Genomic DNA, 17140 nt, shown 5'->3' on the forward strand with positions numbered 1-17140 from the left:
GTTGAAACCAGGTGGGGCAGTGTTTCCTTGCCTCCTCCCCCCAGACTATCTTTCTGTTAATTGCCCATCATTGTCCTGCCGCCTGACTCAGAGATAACTCCCTCCGGACTATTCTCCTGTTAATGAGCCTAATCAACACTTGGCCTCATGACTCGTTACCCCATTGTGAGATGCTCCGCCCAGAGGGAGGAACCAAGCATCCCATCGTGGATATAATCTGAGGCTGAACACCAGAGACACCGGCTTCCCACTGGATTTCCAGAGGACAGGAGCTACACAGCCACCATTGGACTTCCTGAGGAAGAGCAGACTGTTTTACTACAGGATCACCGCTTCAGAGGACTGCAGCCACCATTCTGCCAGACTGCTACCACCACCCTGCCTAACAGGGTGTCAGGTTGTACCTTGACTCTGTCAGTTTGACAGTGTTTTCTTTTACCTTTTTTTTCCCCTTTTCTTTAATTTCCATTAAATTGTTATTCTGACTTAGTGCCTCCCACTGGTTTGTTTTCAAACTAGTACACCAGATTTCAGTTAGACAGTGCTACTGTAATTTGAAAAATTAGTGAGTTCCTGTTACAGTTTGATCACATTTTTCAGGAATAAAAACTGTCTTAGCATGATAATGAGTGGTTTCCAGTTTGGACATTAAAAACCTTAAATTATTTGGCTTTTTAGCCTTTTGTATCTTGAGTTTATTTTAGATTTTCATTTTCATTAGCAGATTGTTTTAGCAGGTCAATTTTTAGCTGTCCAGGACTCCAGGTGATGCCACACCAGTGCAGAGCAGGACAATCCCCTCCCTTGACCAGCTGGCAGTGCTGTGCCTGATGCACCCCAGGACACAGTGGCAAATGGCCCTGTAACAGGCAGACCTGAGTTGTCAGTAGAAGGATGGTTTTAAAACATAGCTTAAGAATATTTTTAAGGAAATGGACCAATAAGATACAAATTGTATCTTTCTGGGCTGTAGATGTAAAGTTCTCTTTTTTTCTGTTTGTTGCTGTGTAGGGTTTTTCTCCTCTGTGTTCTTGTCTCCTCTTTTTTGTCTTTGTGGCAAATTGGATTATACTTGTACATTTATAGAAATGGAGGAGGATTTTTAAGTAATGTACTATAGGAAAGGTTGTTGTCAAACATTTATTTTAATTTATAAGATCTACTGGATTTAAAACTATATTTCAAAACTCAGGAAGGAGAGAAAGCTTAAAGACATCACTTTCATGTTGGAGGCAGGGACATGATTAATAATGGAGAAGCAACACTAGAATCATTTGTATGACACCATAACAAAAAAAATCTGGTTAGAGTAAGAGATGTATTTATTAGCTGTGTGAGCTCAGTCTTCTTTTGTGTTTTAGTATTATTATTTTAGAGGTGAATTTGACCCATCAAGGTTTATCATTCTGTGTTCTCTCTTGTATGTCTATTGTGTGTACTTTGTATACTGTGTCTGTAGTGGGCATATCAAATCCTGTTGGTATGCAGTGTGGCTGTCCTTCACAGTTTTAAAAACTCTGAGGATGCTCAAGTGACATGGAGGAATGGAACAAAGACTGATTTCACTAAGGTGCTACTAAGAGTCTCTGGCACATCTGCCTATTCTGTGCTGACATCCTAGAAGTCATTCTCATCCTTTAACAGACACTATTCCAAAAGTTAAATCTGCAACTTTTTATTCCTTCAAACTTAATTCTTACTTTCAGTTTTGCCGAATCATTGTGTTGAGAAGCTTCAATTAACTGGGGTTGTGTAATAATTAAAAATAAACTATTTTGGTGGCATTTCATAGCAATTATTAGTTCTTAGCTGTGCTAGAAGAAACAAGAAAACCATGTGGTTAGATTTTAACATAGTGTTGATAAGGCTAAAGATGCAGCTCTGAGTATGCAGAAGGAGTAGATCTGTAGTGTTAAGACTTACTCTACATGAGGGATTAAATTATCCAGTATCTAGTTTGTTTAAACTAGATAAAAAGGTTGTGCATATATAAAGTACTTTGTGAGGTCTGTGCCTCAATAGAGGCAGAGTATTAAGAGTGGCTTCTTAGGCTCCTCTAGTCCTGGCACAGCTCTAAAGCAGCTGCATTGTACTGTAGCCATGTGTATAGCCCCTTGCACTATTCATACTGAGGTGAGTCCTCACTTGGAATTGCAGTGGGACTGCTTTGAGGAAGAGATTCTGCCATCTCCAACCTCGATCTGTGCACAGCAGTTTCTGAGCTGTACTCCAGGTCAAGATTGACAAAATAAGCAGAACTGCAAAGTGGTTCTCAGTGTCTTAATCTAAAATATCAATAAACCTTTAAGTATCAGATTAACACTTCCCTTTTTCTCATATTTATCCTAACTGTACAAGTACTAACTGTGATTATGCAGCAGAACATACATTGATAGCACTTCATCCTTTTAAAAAGTCTTGTTTAGTAATAAGGAATAAAAGCAGAAAGAACTCAATTTTTTTTTTCTGGTGTTTTTCAGATGGTGGTAAAAACCTTCATGGATATGGACCAGGACTCAGAAGATGAGAAGCAGCAGTATCTCCCATTAGCCTTGCACCTTGCATCTGAATTCTTCCTCAGGAATCCCAATAAAGATGTGCGCCTCCTTGTAGCTTGTTGCTTGGCTGATATCTTTCGTATCTATGCTCCTGAAGCTCCATATACTTCCCATGACAAACTTAAGGTAAAATGCTTCATAAACTAAAGGCTTTTCTCCTACCTTACTCTTACTGAGAAAAATATAAACCACCCCCTCCCCCAAAAAACCCCAAATGAACCAAACAGTCCACCCGCCCCAACAAAAAACCCAAAAAACCAACAGAAAAAAATGTTTTTATTCCCATGTATACTGATTTTCAGTTTTATTAAAGAGACGTTTCTTTAATCCTGTAAGTCAGTGTGATACTAAAGGGCCAGAGATGTGTAAAGGAATGCTAGATGGCCAGTATTTGTGTTGGTGATAGATTTCTGTCAGTGCCTAAAGAAGACAATTTAATGTTCTCATGAGTTTGAAAATGTAGGTAGATGTCACTAGTAAAGGATTGTATTTTTACTTTCTGTTGAATCAAGCTTGTAAACTTTGTTTTTTGACAGGACATATTCTTGTTTATTACAAGACAATTAAAAGGCTTGGAGGACACGAAGAGCCCTCAATTTAACAGATACTTTTACTTATTAGAGGTAACACAATAGTTGTAACTTTCAGTAGATGGTATTAGCTCTGTAAGCCTAACAAGTGTAATCAGTCTTTCTCCTGATGTGCCAGTATGCCTGGCAAATTTCTTTTATTCTGTAAATCACACCAGTCTCATTAAAGTTCAGTGAATTGCTTCTTTTAATACTTATAATGCTGTTGGCATTTAATTAGTTCATCAGTCTGTAGTTGAGGACATGTTAAAACAATTGGTATTTATTAACATTTAGCCTTTATCCTACAATTCCATACATTGAGGGTTTTTTATTAAGAGAGAAAATTTCAAATGCTGGTTAAAATGCAAATGTGTCTATATTGGGGATGGGAGAAGGAATGTAAGGTTTTTGCTTTAAAAACATTGCAAAACCATACTCTTGACAATAACTGAGTGGTGGGGTTCCATGTGCTTTTAGAAATAATATCTCATTTCTAAACAAGATACTTGATGTTTAAAACATGATGTTTTAAATTGTATTGTTTCACAGCATGAAGAAAAAATAGGGTCTTACTATATTGCCATTCTGTCAATCAGCTTTTATACTTAAGAAATCAGATTATTCTGTATTTAGTTTTTTCTGGATATATCTTGCAAAGCCCCTCTGTGTTAGGTGCTCTTTATGTGCAAAGCAAATATCCAGTCTCTTTCCCCAAAGCATTTGCATCTATTGTGTATTATTTTTCCTTAAATAGAAAAAAAAATGTAACTAACATGATTATATTTGTGTGACTTAATGTGAAGTTGTACTAGCCTGAATATCCTAATTTTTGTTCTAGAATTTAGCTTGGGTCAAATCTTACAACATCTGCTTTGAGTTGGAAGATTGCAATGAAATTTTTATTCAGCTTTTTAGGACTCTTTTTTCAGTTATCAAGTAAGTTGAATCACTTCCATTATATTGAACTGTCAAAATAACATCAGGTTTGGGGGTAGACTGAATCATAGCATAGTCTACAGATAAATATGTCTGAGCAGAAGTCTTTATTTTTCTAAATAAAGAGCTACAGGGAAAGAAAATCAATGTGAACTGCTGACATTATGGAGGGGTGTGTGTCTGAAAGTAAATGTGTTTTAAAATTTGTTGTCCATGTTACAACAGTACACTTCATTCTGATTAGTTTATCTACGTTTTTATATTGGTTGTTACTGTCCTTTTTTTATTTTGATTCTCTTTAAGCAGAGCTAGGTTGTTCTAGGTTTTTGAACCTTTCCATAAGAGAGGAAAGGCACATAAAATAGTTTTGAGATGTGGAGAATGTAAGGGAGAGCAAACTGGACATATATTTGTGGTATTAGATATTGTTTCTTGATTGTACTGTTAGTATTTGTCAGGGTCTGAGAATTTCATATTGGTAATATTTTTTATGATCTTAGTAATAGCCACAACCAGAAGGTACAAATGCATATGCTGGATTTGATGAGTTCTATCATCATGGAAGGCGATGGAGTAACTCAGGAGCTGCTGGACTCAATTTTGATTAACCTCATTCCTGCACACAAGGTCTGCCAAGTAAAACATTCTCATAGTATACTGTTATAATAACAATAAGTCTTATTACCTTTTGCATGTTTATCTCTTATACACTTTAGCTATCATGACTGTTTTATTTTCTCACATTCATTTGGGAATTGCCTGGTGCTGTTCATTAGCTGTGTCTAGATATGGACACAAAGAGATTGTGCCACCTCAGGATCTCTGTACTGAAACATAAATAAAGTGTTTTCAAGCAAATATAATAGGTAAACATTGTATCTTGAGGATATGTGCATAGTTGGTTGTTTTGCTTTTGGGATATGTTGGAGTTTTTTTAATAGAGAAGATGTGAAGTATTTTTTAATTAGAAAAAAGGGCGATGGGGAAGATATCCCCAAGACTTCTGTGGTGCCTTGCTGTTCTCCTCAGCTTGCCAGTCAAGCTTTGCTCCACCTTCCTAGTTATGCTGCCCACCCCTTCCATTGTCTTTCTCCATTTAATTCACTTATAAAGGGACAAAGTGACACATAATACACACACACACTCTCCCCTTCCTAGAGGAATTTTATACAAGCTCTTCCTCAGAGAGGGTGTCACTGAGTCTGCACTTGAGCTTTTAAAGTACCATCTCTGTAATGCCTTAATAGATTTGAAAAGAGAATAAACAGAACTCCTTCAGCTGTGAAATAAGGGAAAATGAGATGCAGGCTGGTGATGCCTTACATTGACCAAGAAAATTCCCTTCCTAAAACACTTGTGCTCACCAAAAATAGTATGGAGTATTGTAAGTTTCAGTTATTAGTTATAGCAGATGAACTGTGCTCTGATTACCAACTATGTGTTTCTGTTTGTTCATTTGTTAATTTAAAATAGCAACAAAAATTAAGGCAGGTCCCTCCATGACTACATAATTAAAGTTAAATTAGTACATAAAAGCAGGGATTATTCCTTTGGTTGCATAAAGAGGGAGAATTCATGGAAATGTGTAGCATGGGATTGACTAAGCTGTGGCCATTGTCATTTACCTGCGAAATCTCATCAGGCATATAAAAGTATCTATTGTCTGAGATGAGTTTGCATTCCTTCTGTCATAATCATGAGACAGGAATGCCATTCTATCAAATCATTTTTATTGACAGCAGTGAGATAATGTCTTTTGAAACTGCTGACACAGAGAGGCCTCTTGTAACAAGAGTCCTTCTGAAAGTATACTGTTCTTTGTAAGTTGCTTCTAATGAATTATAGGCATTAGATACCAGGAATGGGAGCAGAGAGTGGCAATATGTATGTCAGGTGATGCTATTAACAATGGTGGAAGCTGCTCTGAGGGTACAAAGGCCAAGTAAAACCTTGTACAACCTAACAGTGTGTTGTGACTACTTGGTTTAGGCAAAGTAAAAGTGAATGTGATCTTTTAGCATTAACATTGTTATAGTTTTGCCTCATGAAGAAAATTCTCAAGCAAGGCTCTGATAAAGATGGAGATAAAAACTTGGTGTAAATATTGGGTTGTAAGGCATATATAGTATCACTTAGAGGACTGGTGCCACTCTTACCGGCTCTTGGTCATGGACTGAGCAAGTAAGTCAGTGCTCAGTATTGTAATTTGGTCAGTATGTTGGTCTGTGTTACTTTGTTTCCTCTAACAACAGCACTTAAAATACTGCTTTACTATGTTAGTTCAAATCCAAGAAAACAAACAGTTCTTTGTCTAATCTGCCTAGTAGAGTTTGACTGTTGTAACTATGTTCTCCTTTCATGAACAGATCCCCTAGAAAATTCTGTGATTATATTGCTTGTCTTTAGATATGTAAATCAGAAGCCCTGTAGCCTTAAGAGCACAGTTTATTCTCTTGTAGAATGCATTCAGTAGCAGTGCTTTTAGGTCTGTGTAAAGCAGTCAAATACCAGTCATTCTCTGCTATGATGCAAGAAAAGTATCAGTCTGGCAAGACTTGATGGAAGTTTCTTTGTAAAGAAGCTGAAATAATGCGTTTTGGATAATGCAGTCTGGTTTTGGTTTTTAGTTAGACATGATATACAGTCTGCCTCAGAATCTAGATTATATTAATTTGTATGTCCATTCTTAGTAAAGCGATGGTGGTGTACATTGTTCTCTATGTGTGCTAATGGGACTCTCATCTAGTAAATCCAGGTTTTCAATAGCAGTAGCATATGTCACATTTTGCTCAGACCTTTGGCCTCAGACTGTAGTCCTTTCTAGTAACTTCAAAAGCAGTGCTATTCAGTGAATATTTTTCTTCACACTTTTACTTAAGTTATTCCTTAAAAACATGTGTTAAAAATCTGCATTTTCTTCTGCATGTTCTACAGCATGGCTAATCCAGACCCACAAGGTTTCTCTTCTCCCAACAGATTATTTGTTTATTATTTATTAATAGCTGTTTATTTGATCAAGATATACATTACTTTTCTAGGCTGTTTTGGTTCTTTGGTATTGTGGTGTTTTGTGTTTGGGTGTGTATTTGGGTTGTTGGTTTGGTTGTGTGGAAGATCCATAGAAAATGTATTTTAAAGTTTGAGGTTGGCAGTCCTTTAGTTTAATACCAGCATACCAGTCAACAAGATTTTAATCATGGCCTGATTTGGAGAGAAAGTGTTGGGATATTTTTTGAGAAGAGTTTATACATATCTGTCTTCTATAATGAGCCATCAGTTTAGCGCTTCAGAGACTGAGGAGATACTTACTTGAGCCTTTGGCCACTTGTTTCTCTTTACTGTCTGTTGGTGAACTGTATTTGTAATCTCATTAGTTATAAGAACAAGAGGGAGTTGTTCTTAATGTAGACTTGCCAAATACCGTCTTTCCAAGAATCAGTCATCCCTAGGCTTTACCTGCATTTTGTCTGCAGTGATTTGTAATTTTCAGGGCAATCAGCTCATCTGTTCCTATTTTTTCTCCCTCCAAGCTGCATTAATCCTTAGATGATATGAGATACTGCATATGGGATTTGTGCAGACTTGGACAGTCAAATTTTTCAGATCTGCGGTTACATTATTTTTCTTGCTCAAGAGCAATATAAACAATGTTCAGGTTTGTCATGTTACAATCAAATGCTTACTTGGAAAGTTAATTGCTAACTCTGCCCAAGTGTAGGTGCTTTCTGTAGTCTCACTGTGGGCTGTCTCAGAGCATATGGTACAGTCTGTGGAGAAGTCAGTGCAGTTTTACCCTCTAGACAAGGCTGAACTTGCTACAGAGTGTAACCCTAATGAGTATGAGGGGCAAACAAAACCACATTTAAATACTAATTTAAATTCATTCATTTTTCAGTTCCAAATTTGGTGTACATTAATTTTCAGAGTATGGAGGTATGGTAATGTTTCTTCAAAATTTGTTATTGCATGTGAAAATGTAAGATTTTATTATATTTTCTTTATTTCAGAACCTTAACAAACAAGCGTTTGATCTTGCAAAAGTCCTGTTGAAAAGGACTGTCCAGACCATTGAACCATGTATTGCCAATGTATGTAAATTAATTAATCCACATTACCTGCAAGTATTCTTGTTACTGTCTTGAATTATTGGAATTGTGGTAGGGGTTTTTATTCTTTTAAGTACTGTTTATGGAAGCTACATTTTGTAATGCAACTACAAGAATACCGTTTCCAAATAGGATGTTGTTGGCTTGGTTGTTAAGTATGTGGAGTGTTTCAAATAAATGAAGAGGAAATTAATTTTTATCCATCTCAGTCTAATGTTCAGCCTAAATCCAGGCTGTGAAAATAGGTGACCACCAAAGATCCTATTAAAACTAAAAGAATTACTAATACTTCATATGTCCAGCAACCAAGACAGCCTCATTTCATACCAAGCTTTAGGATGAAGCATTTCAAACTAGTCTCTTTGCTAGCTTTTTTTTCCCTTCCTAAACTTCCTATGACTTGTAGTCATAAAGAGTAAAAGAACTATGCTTTTTACAAAGCTTCCTTCAAATTATAATTCCTTCTTGTTGAATGTGAGTGTTGTATGTTCTGCCTATTAATACAGCAGTCTTTGGTGGGTGTGGTCTGATCCATTCTGTTGCCTTTCCTTGGTTCTGAAACCAATAGAATTCATAAAATTCAGAGTAGTTTAAAAGGGAATTAGGCAAATTCATAAATCAGTAAGTATTTAAAAGCTCAGGAGTCTCACTAACAGTTACATTCCAGTTCTCCTGGTTTTTTAAGCTTTTTAATTAGTCATATCTGGAAGCAGGATAGTACATAAAGTAACCTTTAAGTTGGTTTTATACTATTCTCCTTACTTTCTTTTTCAAGTGTGTAATTTTTTTTTTGCTATTGCATTTGCACTGCTTAAATAATATTAACCCACAGTATCTAATAGGAAGTATTAAATTTTAATATACCTTATATAAATAAAAAAATAAACTATTCACAATTTAGGCTACTTTGGTTTGTTTCTGTTTGATCACTAATGACCCTGATACATTACTTGTCAAATGTTGCAAGACATAACATAAAGACCTCTGACATTCTTTAAAATGGAGTTGAAGCAGAGAACCTTCTTTTTCAGCATTTGATGATCTTCAGTTGGAATGGGTTTCAATTACAACAAAATTCCTTAAAAGTACTAATTTTTTTTTTTGTCAATGTTCTACTGGATGAATATGCATTTTAAGTTAACAATTCTGTATTACCTGTTAATTTTGCTTGGGAGATAGTTATTGAGATTTGAAATGATCAAATTGTCATGTATTAAACTATCTTGATAGAATTAATAGAACTGAACTGAGAAGGATGTTGGTAATTTGCTTGAGCCAAAATTGTAAGGGTGAAATACTTTGATATAATGAAAAAATTGTGCATTGAGTGTCTTCCATTAGTATAAAACCATTAACGATACTACATTAAAATAATTTTTTAAAATAATGTTTGCATTAATGAAGGAAAATACACTACATAATATTGTTTGTATTTTAGTTTTTTAACCAGGTTCTGGTACTGGGAAAGTCTTCAGTAAGTGACTTATCAGAACATGTGTTTGACTTGATCCAAGAGCTTTTTGCCATAGATCCTCACTTACTACTGTCTGTCATGCCACAGCTGGAATTCAAGCTGAAGGTGAGTTACAATGTAGCTTTGGACAATCAGTAAAATTTCTGGAGATATTAGAAATGCAGGACTGTAGATTTAATAAGTGTTCTACTAGAGGGATAAAACTTCTGTATTTATTGCTTTTTTTTGAAGATAAATGTAATACTAAAGAAGTGATACTGGAAATCTGTATACAATTGTGTGCTTATTGTGCTTGCAAATGTATTATGCACAAAAAATGTATATAATCATTATAATGATAAATTAATGCAGTCTCATGCAAAAGCTTTATGTACTTAATCTTTGGATTACACCCAAAATTTATAAAGTAATTAGGCTGTGGTTGGCTTATCTTATGAAATGCAAATGTGTCAGCTTCAGTATTGATTTGCAGAATTTTCTTCTATGAAATAATGTTTTAATAATAAGGGGAAGTATTTCCTAATATTTTATCAGATTTGTTATTGTCAGCTGACTGCTTTTGAATCCTTGAAGATACTTAATTTATCCTGATTTGGAGGTTTGTGGGAGTTTTAACTAAAAAGCTGTTTGTATTTCCTTAGATTGTAAGTGGACAAGAGAAATAATTTTGTATGGATGGATGTACATGTAGGCTATGGCTGCAACATACACAAGTAACCAAGAAATGGGTATTTGGTGAAGTTATGTGTAGCTTTCATTAGTGCACATCTATTTATAACATCTTAATTGGTGTCTTTTCCACACACATTAAATAGTTTTAAAGAATGTCTTAAATCATTAATTGTTGAAGTTGTCAAATATGTTAGTCAGAGTATTGTGTATGGGTTTTTGCTCCTGAAAAAGAAGGCACTTTCCAAGCACAGCCATCTATTCAGTGTCTGTAATATATCAGCTTAATAGGTATTTGTATATCTTGCCTCATATTAATCCAATAAGATAATTAAAGAGAATGAGGATTATGAGAAATATTTTCAAACTCAGTTTTAAATCTATCTGTTCAAAAAACAGAAATAAAAGGAAGCCAGAAATTATTATTAAGATATTACAGATAATTATTTACAGTTCCTTTTTCATGTTTTGATTTTTAGAGCAATGATGGAGAAGAACGTTTGGCTGTTGTTCGACTTCTGGCTAAACTCTTTGGCTCCAAAGATTCTGATCTGGCCACACAAAATCGACCTCTTTGGCAGTGCTTTCTTGGGCGGTAAGAGAAATGGGATAGAATTCCAAATTTCAGTTCTTTTTGTTGTGAATTTTCTTACAGTATTGCATTTTTCATTGTGTTTTTAGAAGATGTAACTGTTTGTATTTGAACAAGTTACTTTGTTAGACCTGCAAAACAGAAAACTGCATACAGTTTTATTTTAGAAGGAAGAAGCCTGAAGGGCTGCGGCTATATTGCTATCAGCTATGGGGCATATAAATTAGATAGACAGCACATTATATGCATAACAGAAATTACACAATAGTTATACCAGCACTGCCTGAAATTTCATACTGTGCAACTCTATCTATCTGTTTTGCTTGGCATTTACCTTTCTGAGTGAAGAGATACGTCCATTTAAGTAAATGTAGAAGTTTCTATTTTTTTAAAAAGTGAGTGTTTTCAAATGGTACGTGTTAGATGCCAATTTACATTTCTATAATTTTTATACATACACACAATTGACATTGCATGGAGAATTGTGTTCAGAAGTCAGTGGGCAAAATCCATTGGGTCAACGTTTTATCCACATACAGCGTATTCATTCTTTGATTTTAGTCCTGAATTTATTAGAAATAATATTTGTATGAGGTACATTATGGAGATAAATTCAGAACATTTATATTCTATAATTTTGCCATGTAAAAGTATTCTAATTGTTAATAGGACATACTATCAACACATGTTACTACATAGAGAATAGTACTGATTTGCAAAGCTAATTAAAAATTAACATTCGTCATCTTCTATCCCTCTAGGTTCAATGATATCCATGTCCCTGTGAGATTAGAGAGTGTGAAATTCGCCAGTCACTGTTTAATGAACCATCCAGACTTAGCAAAAGACCTCACTGGTGAGATGCTCATACAGGGGTTTAGAGTAATGCTCAAAATGAGCAAGGAACTGTATAATTATTTTTGTACATAGCAGTGTAGTTCTGAAATGTATCAAGTCCAGTGCTTGATGCTGGATGGAAGAGGTATCTGCTGAGTAATTGATTTCTGTTGAAGACAAGTGCTAGTTACTAGAAAGAGAGGAGTGTGTGATTTTGTGTGGACTTAGTCAGAGTGAGCGGTTAAGAAGCTACCCATTGCAGAATGAATTTTAAAGTAATTTCAAGTTCTAAAGAAACTTTGGTGAGGCAAAGCAAATATTGGTGCAACATCCTGACTTTACGTTCAAAACCAGTCACTGTGTTCCCCACGACTCTCTTCCACTGAGTTTAGAAAATGCCTTTTTGCTGATGAAAACTATGAAGTTTCCTCTTTCACTACAGTATCATTTTAACTATGAGAAGATTTTCAGGCTTAACTGAAAATACTGTTGCTTTTTGATGCAAGCTATTCTACAACAATTGTCAGTATTTTTCATTTATGATTTACTCTGGCAATGAGAATTTCTTCTCTTTTTATTTCTTTTTATTCCCTCACCCCCTTTACTTAGAATATATTCTAGTCAACTTTATTTCACTTTATTGCTTCTTGCAAATGAGGTTATCATAAAAGCTATTCTATATTCTTCTGATACTTACAGTTATCTAATTGTTTTATATTTAACATAGAAAACATCGGAACAGATGTTTCCTGTGGGTAGCTCTGTATTTTATAGATTACATGGTTGTGATATATGACTGACATTTAATTGTTTTAACATTATTAATAAATCAGAATACATCACACCTATGTAAAAAAGCCAAGATTTTTCTTGTTTCTGCTCATAACAGAATATTTGAAGGTTAGATCACATGACCCAGAAGAAGCCATTCGACATGATGTTATTGTTACAATTATTACTGCGGGCAAGAGAGATCTCTCTTTAGTCAATGACCAGCTGCTTGGCTTTGTAAGGGAAAGAACGCTAGACAAACGGGTAAGTGTTAATATTGTATTTTCAGCAACTACCTGCTTCTAATATACTTTAGTAAAACTAAAATTAAAAAAAACAAAGCCACAGAATCAGAGAATCTTAAGAGTTGACTATTAACAAGAATGCTGTAGGGAAAAATATTATTTTCTTACGAGAACATCGTAATGAAAATTCCCTATTATGGTGGCATCAATCAAGTGCTGTCAAGCAAATAGGGTCACTGACTTGTGATAAACACAGTCATATTGTAAGAACATAAGAATGGTCAGACATGTTTAGACCAACGGTCCCTATAAACCACTATAATTCTAACAGTGGTCAATTTTGGCTTCCAGCAAGTTGTGATTTAAGGATTTCTTAAGTCCACTGGCCCACATTCATAATAAATTTCAACAGAACTTTATTCTGTGTATTTATCAAGTTCTTTCTTGAATTTATTAGTACTTTATAAGCCTCTGGCACATGCATCAGTAAATTCAAGTTTAAAGCATGTTTGGGAAAAGTAGCTTCACTTGTTTGTTTTTAAACTTGTCTGGTAATTAGACTGGGTATCTGAGTTCTTGGACCACATAAAATAATAGACAGTCTTTGACTCATTTGTTTTTAATAAATGTGAATACCATATCTTCTCCAGTTCTTTGTTTTCCATTCTAAAGAATCACCTGGTTAACTTCCCCACAAATTGATTATTGCATACCTTCTGATCATTCTTGGCTGCATGTTCTATAGCCTGTTGGGACTAAGGTGACCAGACTTGGTAATGGCATTCACAGTTCACACCATGTGGTATACACACTTGATGATAAGTTTTTTCCTTATTCTGAAGCATTCTATCTGTCTCATACACTCTCTCCCAGCACTGAGCTGACGGTTTTGGAAAACATTCACGTTGACTTCAGTGTTTTGCTTGAATAACTTTAGATGATATACTGCCAAATACTGTACATGCAGAGTTAATGCTGGTGGGCAAACCTATCCTTAATCTGAATTTCTTACATTTCATATTGTAACAATTCAGTAACATGACATTTTTCTGCAATTCTTCCTTATAATGTTACATCTGACTACCTCATTAAATTTTATACACACTATTCAGTTCATTTTCTAATAATTTTTCATATGTTAAGTGTCAGAGATTCCTTTCTGACTCTGTCGATAGGTTCCTTTTGTCTCCTCCTTTGTGAAAATTGGTCATTTATTTCCACCCCTTGTCCTCTATGTTTTAGTTAATAATAATTTACAACAGAATTTTTATTCTAAGGCCCTCTGGTATGAGACTTTGTTGGAAATTTTTTTGGGATCCTAATGCATTTTACTGATGTACTTCTCCGTTTGCTAAAAGTTGGGGGTTTTTTTAAGATAAAACTTCCCATTATATAAAGTTCAATGACATATTTCCATAACTTATTTTTCAGTAGTGTCAGCTCTTTGTTGTTCTGTTACTGTTCTATTTCAACCTGTTTGCCCATTCAAAATTAGATGTTCTGATGAGTGGCGCATTGTTCCTCTTCAGACCCTTTGGTTTCTTTCATATTTGCTGTCTTCAATCTGTTCATTGGTAGATTGCAATAATAGAATAATAGGTATTCGGTATATAACGTCTAAATTCCTGTAAAAGTCATAGATGGGATACCACCTGGTCTTAATGATTTTGTTCCTGCTTGCTTTATTAATTTTTTTTAAATGTCTCTTAATGATACTTTAGGAAACCTCTTCAGACGTCTCTCCTGGAGCAAATCTGTTTGTCTTTCAGCCATTCAGAAAGGGTCTGGAAGGCTTCCTGCTTCTGGAAGCTTTGATGAAGATGTGTAGTTAGTATGCTTTTAATAACTTCATTTTGAAGCTGTTGCCCATGCTTCATCAAGGATTTACTTTCAACTTGCCAGAGCTTATACTGTTTCCTGTTAACATTTTTTTGGATGTGGCTCCTTGCTCTTTGAAGGGTGATGTTTAATAGCAGACTTCTCTGTGCTATGTAGCCATGTAGATTTTTTTTTTTCCTTACTATTGTTCTTTTTTAATAGGCTATAGAAAGGATGCCCCTATGTCATTCTAGCTAGTTAGTTTAATTATTTCAAAATAATTTTACATTGCTTTGTTCCCCTTTTAAGTGAGAATGTTACTATAATGGATTTTGGGAAAAGGATGTCATCTTTACAGAGAAATACTGATTTTGAGTATGTTCGCTATTATAAAGCAGCTCTTCAATTAGTTGTACTTGCAGCTTGACATTGCATGTTTCTCAGGAGTGATCAAGATCACCTTCCTTCTTTTTCAGCCACTAAACATGCCTAAAAGGTCAACTATGAGATTTAAAAACTTTTAGTATAACCACCACTTCCCACTGGGACTTCCACCTAGTGAGAATGGGATAATTGTTACTGTGTCTTCAACACAGTGTCTCTGTTCTGTTCTCCTTTAGCATGTTGCTGTCAGTAAGAGGCAGTCAGCTATTACTGCACAGCTGTAATACTGATTTCTACAGAGCTAGGTCTTTTTTGTGTGGCTTTAAATCCAGTGTGATGGCACTTAATGTTCCTCATATGTTTGACTAAGTCATTTCACACCAGCGATAGGTTTGATATATTGCATTTCAAGGTTAGGTGCTTTTTCAGGCAATCAGTGAAGAATAACTTCATCTGTACATGATGTTTCTCTTATAAAAATCTCTGGAGAGAGCTTCAATGAAAATACAACCTGAGGAGAAAATAAAATTGAGCACTGAAATGAGACTAGAAATGACTACAACAAATACTTAGTATTTGAAGTAGGCCTTAGCAATATAGGATGTCTTTGTATATGTAATTAGTGTTATGAAATTAGGATCAAGGACTTGTAAACTTTCATCTGTTTTATTTTTAGGATTTTTCTCCAGTTTGGGAGAGGAGCATTGATAATGTCCATGTAACTATCTTTATGTTTTCTGCGTAGGATTTTCTCAGATCTGGGAAGAGTGCATTATACCTATTTTAATAATTCTTTTTCTTCAAAAGAACTCTTTATTCTGCTGGCTGCATTTACCCTTCGTAGCTGGGTTTCTTTTGGACACATCTACTGCAGACTCCTAGATGATTGTTCATCTGTTTGACTTCATCTTTTTAGACCTGTAATCACCTATCAAATGAGTATCATTATTACTATGAAAAGAATTCTTGTCCTACAGGCTGAAGTGAACTGTCAACCTGTCATTTCAATTCTACCTTTTATCTTTCTAAAACAGGGAAAAAAATTAAGTTGTGCTAACTGGTACACCATTTAAGTGATCTGTTTTTTCTCCTGACCATATTCTAATTGACGCAGTATTAGTAAGGATAGTCTTAACACTTTCTAGAGTAAAAGTTTCTGGCTAAAAGACACTACTTAATTTTTTAAGGAGTGTACTTAGCTGACTTGATCTGTATAGACATCTGCATGATAGTTGCAGTTTTCAAATCACCCGTAGTTTTCAATTCCATTTGTATTGCTCCAGATGGAAAAGTAACTCTGGTAACAGATGTTTCCCAAAAACTGAAATCTAGTCTTTGGTAATAATTGTTCTGAGCAAAGCTCCCTTGGAACACTGTCTCAAGGGTCTTTCCAGCATCTTCACTTTTCAGAATAACTAGGAGACATTTTAAAAACAAGTAACAAAAACATTGTTTTCTGTTATACTGGAATAATCTTAAGAACCTGAAAAGTTAAGAAGAGAGTTTTGACATCTGACTTCATTGGCATTTCTCCCAACAGCCTTTATGGAGTAGAGACTTTGGCCCTTCATGAGAAGTGACTTGCACATCATCAGCTTGAAGTCAAAAGCTATAGATTGAGGAGCCATAGAAACAGACTCACATTTTTGGTTCCTCTTTACGCATTTTTCTGCATGTGTGTTAGTTTTAACTGTACTGAAAACCATTGTGGCTTTTTCTAGATGATGGAGAACAATTGTAAGATGTTTATGAAGGGAATAGGTTAGTTATTTTAATTGGTAAGGGATTGTATTGAACTTTCAATAACAATTTTTTTCAAAAATCAATCCAACAGTCATCAGTGGAGGAATTTAATTATGTTGGTCAACCAAGGAAGCTAAGGTTATCAAAATTATTTTGTTAATTAAATCAGGGTAATTGTGTTAGCTGTGTTTATTCATATGCTGCCTTTGAAATTGATTATTACATTCCTCTTTCTGTTTATTTGCTGTTTTGGCTTTAATTCTCAGAAGCATCTTACTCTTTTTATTCCCTACATGTATCTCCTGTTCAGTGACTTACTTCCGTGGTGTCTCAAAGCATTCTCTAAGGGGTTTTGTCCAGTGTCTCCTATTGTCAGTCTGAAACTGCCTTTCTACGTGCTCTGAGGTCTACTCTACAGCAATTTCAGTAATCAGA

The 17140-nt window shown here is 35.0% G+C and overlaps 1 protein-coding gene across 5 annotated transcripts in view; it reads left to right on the forward strand.

Annotated features, from left to right (window-relative positions):
- Positions 1 to 17140, forward strand: part of PDS5A (PDS5 cohesin associated factor A) — a 93243-nt gene that overhangs the window by 29627 nt on the left and 46476 nt on the right. For all 5 annotated transcript variants that reach the window (XR_006020458.1, XR_006020457.1, XM_042052918.1 and 2 more), the window contains exons 3-11: positions 2481 to 2684; positions 3095 to 3181; positions 3969 to 4066; positions 4567 to 4693; positions 8074 to 8154; positions 9611 to 9751; positions 10795 to 10910; positions 11669 to 11763; positions 12634 to 12779. Coding sequence is in view for 3 of the 5 variants with exons in the window: in XM_042052918.1 (XP_041908852.1) it covers positions 2481 to 2684; positions 3095 to 3181; positions 3969 to 4066; positions 4567 to 4693; positions 8074 to 8154; positions 9611 to 9751; positions 10795 to 10910; positions 11669 to 11763; positions 12634 to 12779 (1095 nt within the window). In the remaining 2 variants the exon portion in view is untranslated. The remainder of the gene's footprint in view (positions 1 to 2480; positions 2685 to 3094; positions 3182 to 3968; positions 4067 to 4566; positions 4694 to 8073; positions 8155 to 9610; positions 9752 to 10794; positions 10911 to 11668; positions 11764 to 12633; positions 12780 to 17140) is intronic.

This window comes from Corvus kubaryi, unplaced genomic scaffold (assembly GCF_017639235.1).
Source record: "Corvus kubaryi isolate FWS band 111438036 unplaced genomic scaffold, C.kubaryi_AGA036_p1.0 split1-131, whole genome shotgun sequence".
Classification (NCBI taxonomy): domain Eukaryota; kingdom Metazoa; phylum Chordata; class Aves; order Passeriformes; family Corvidae; genus Corvus; species Corvus kubaryi.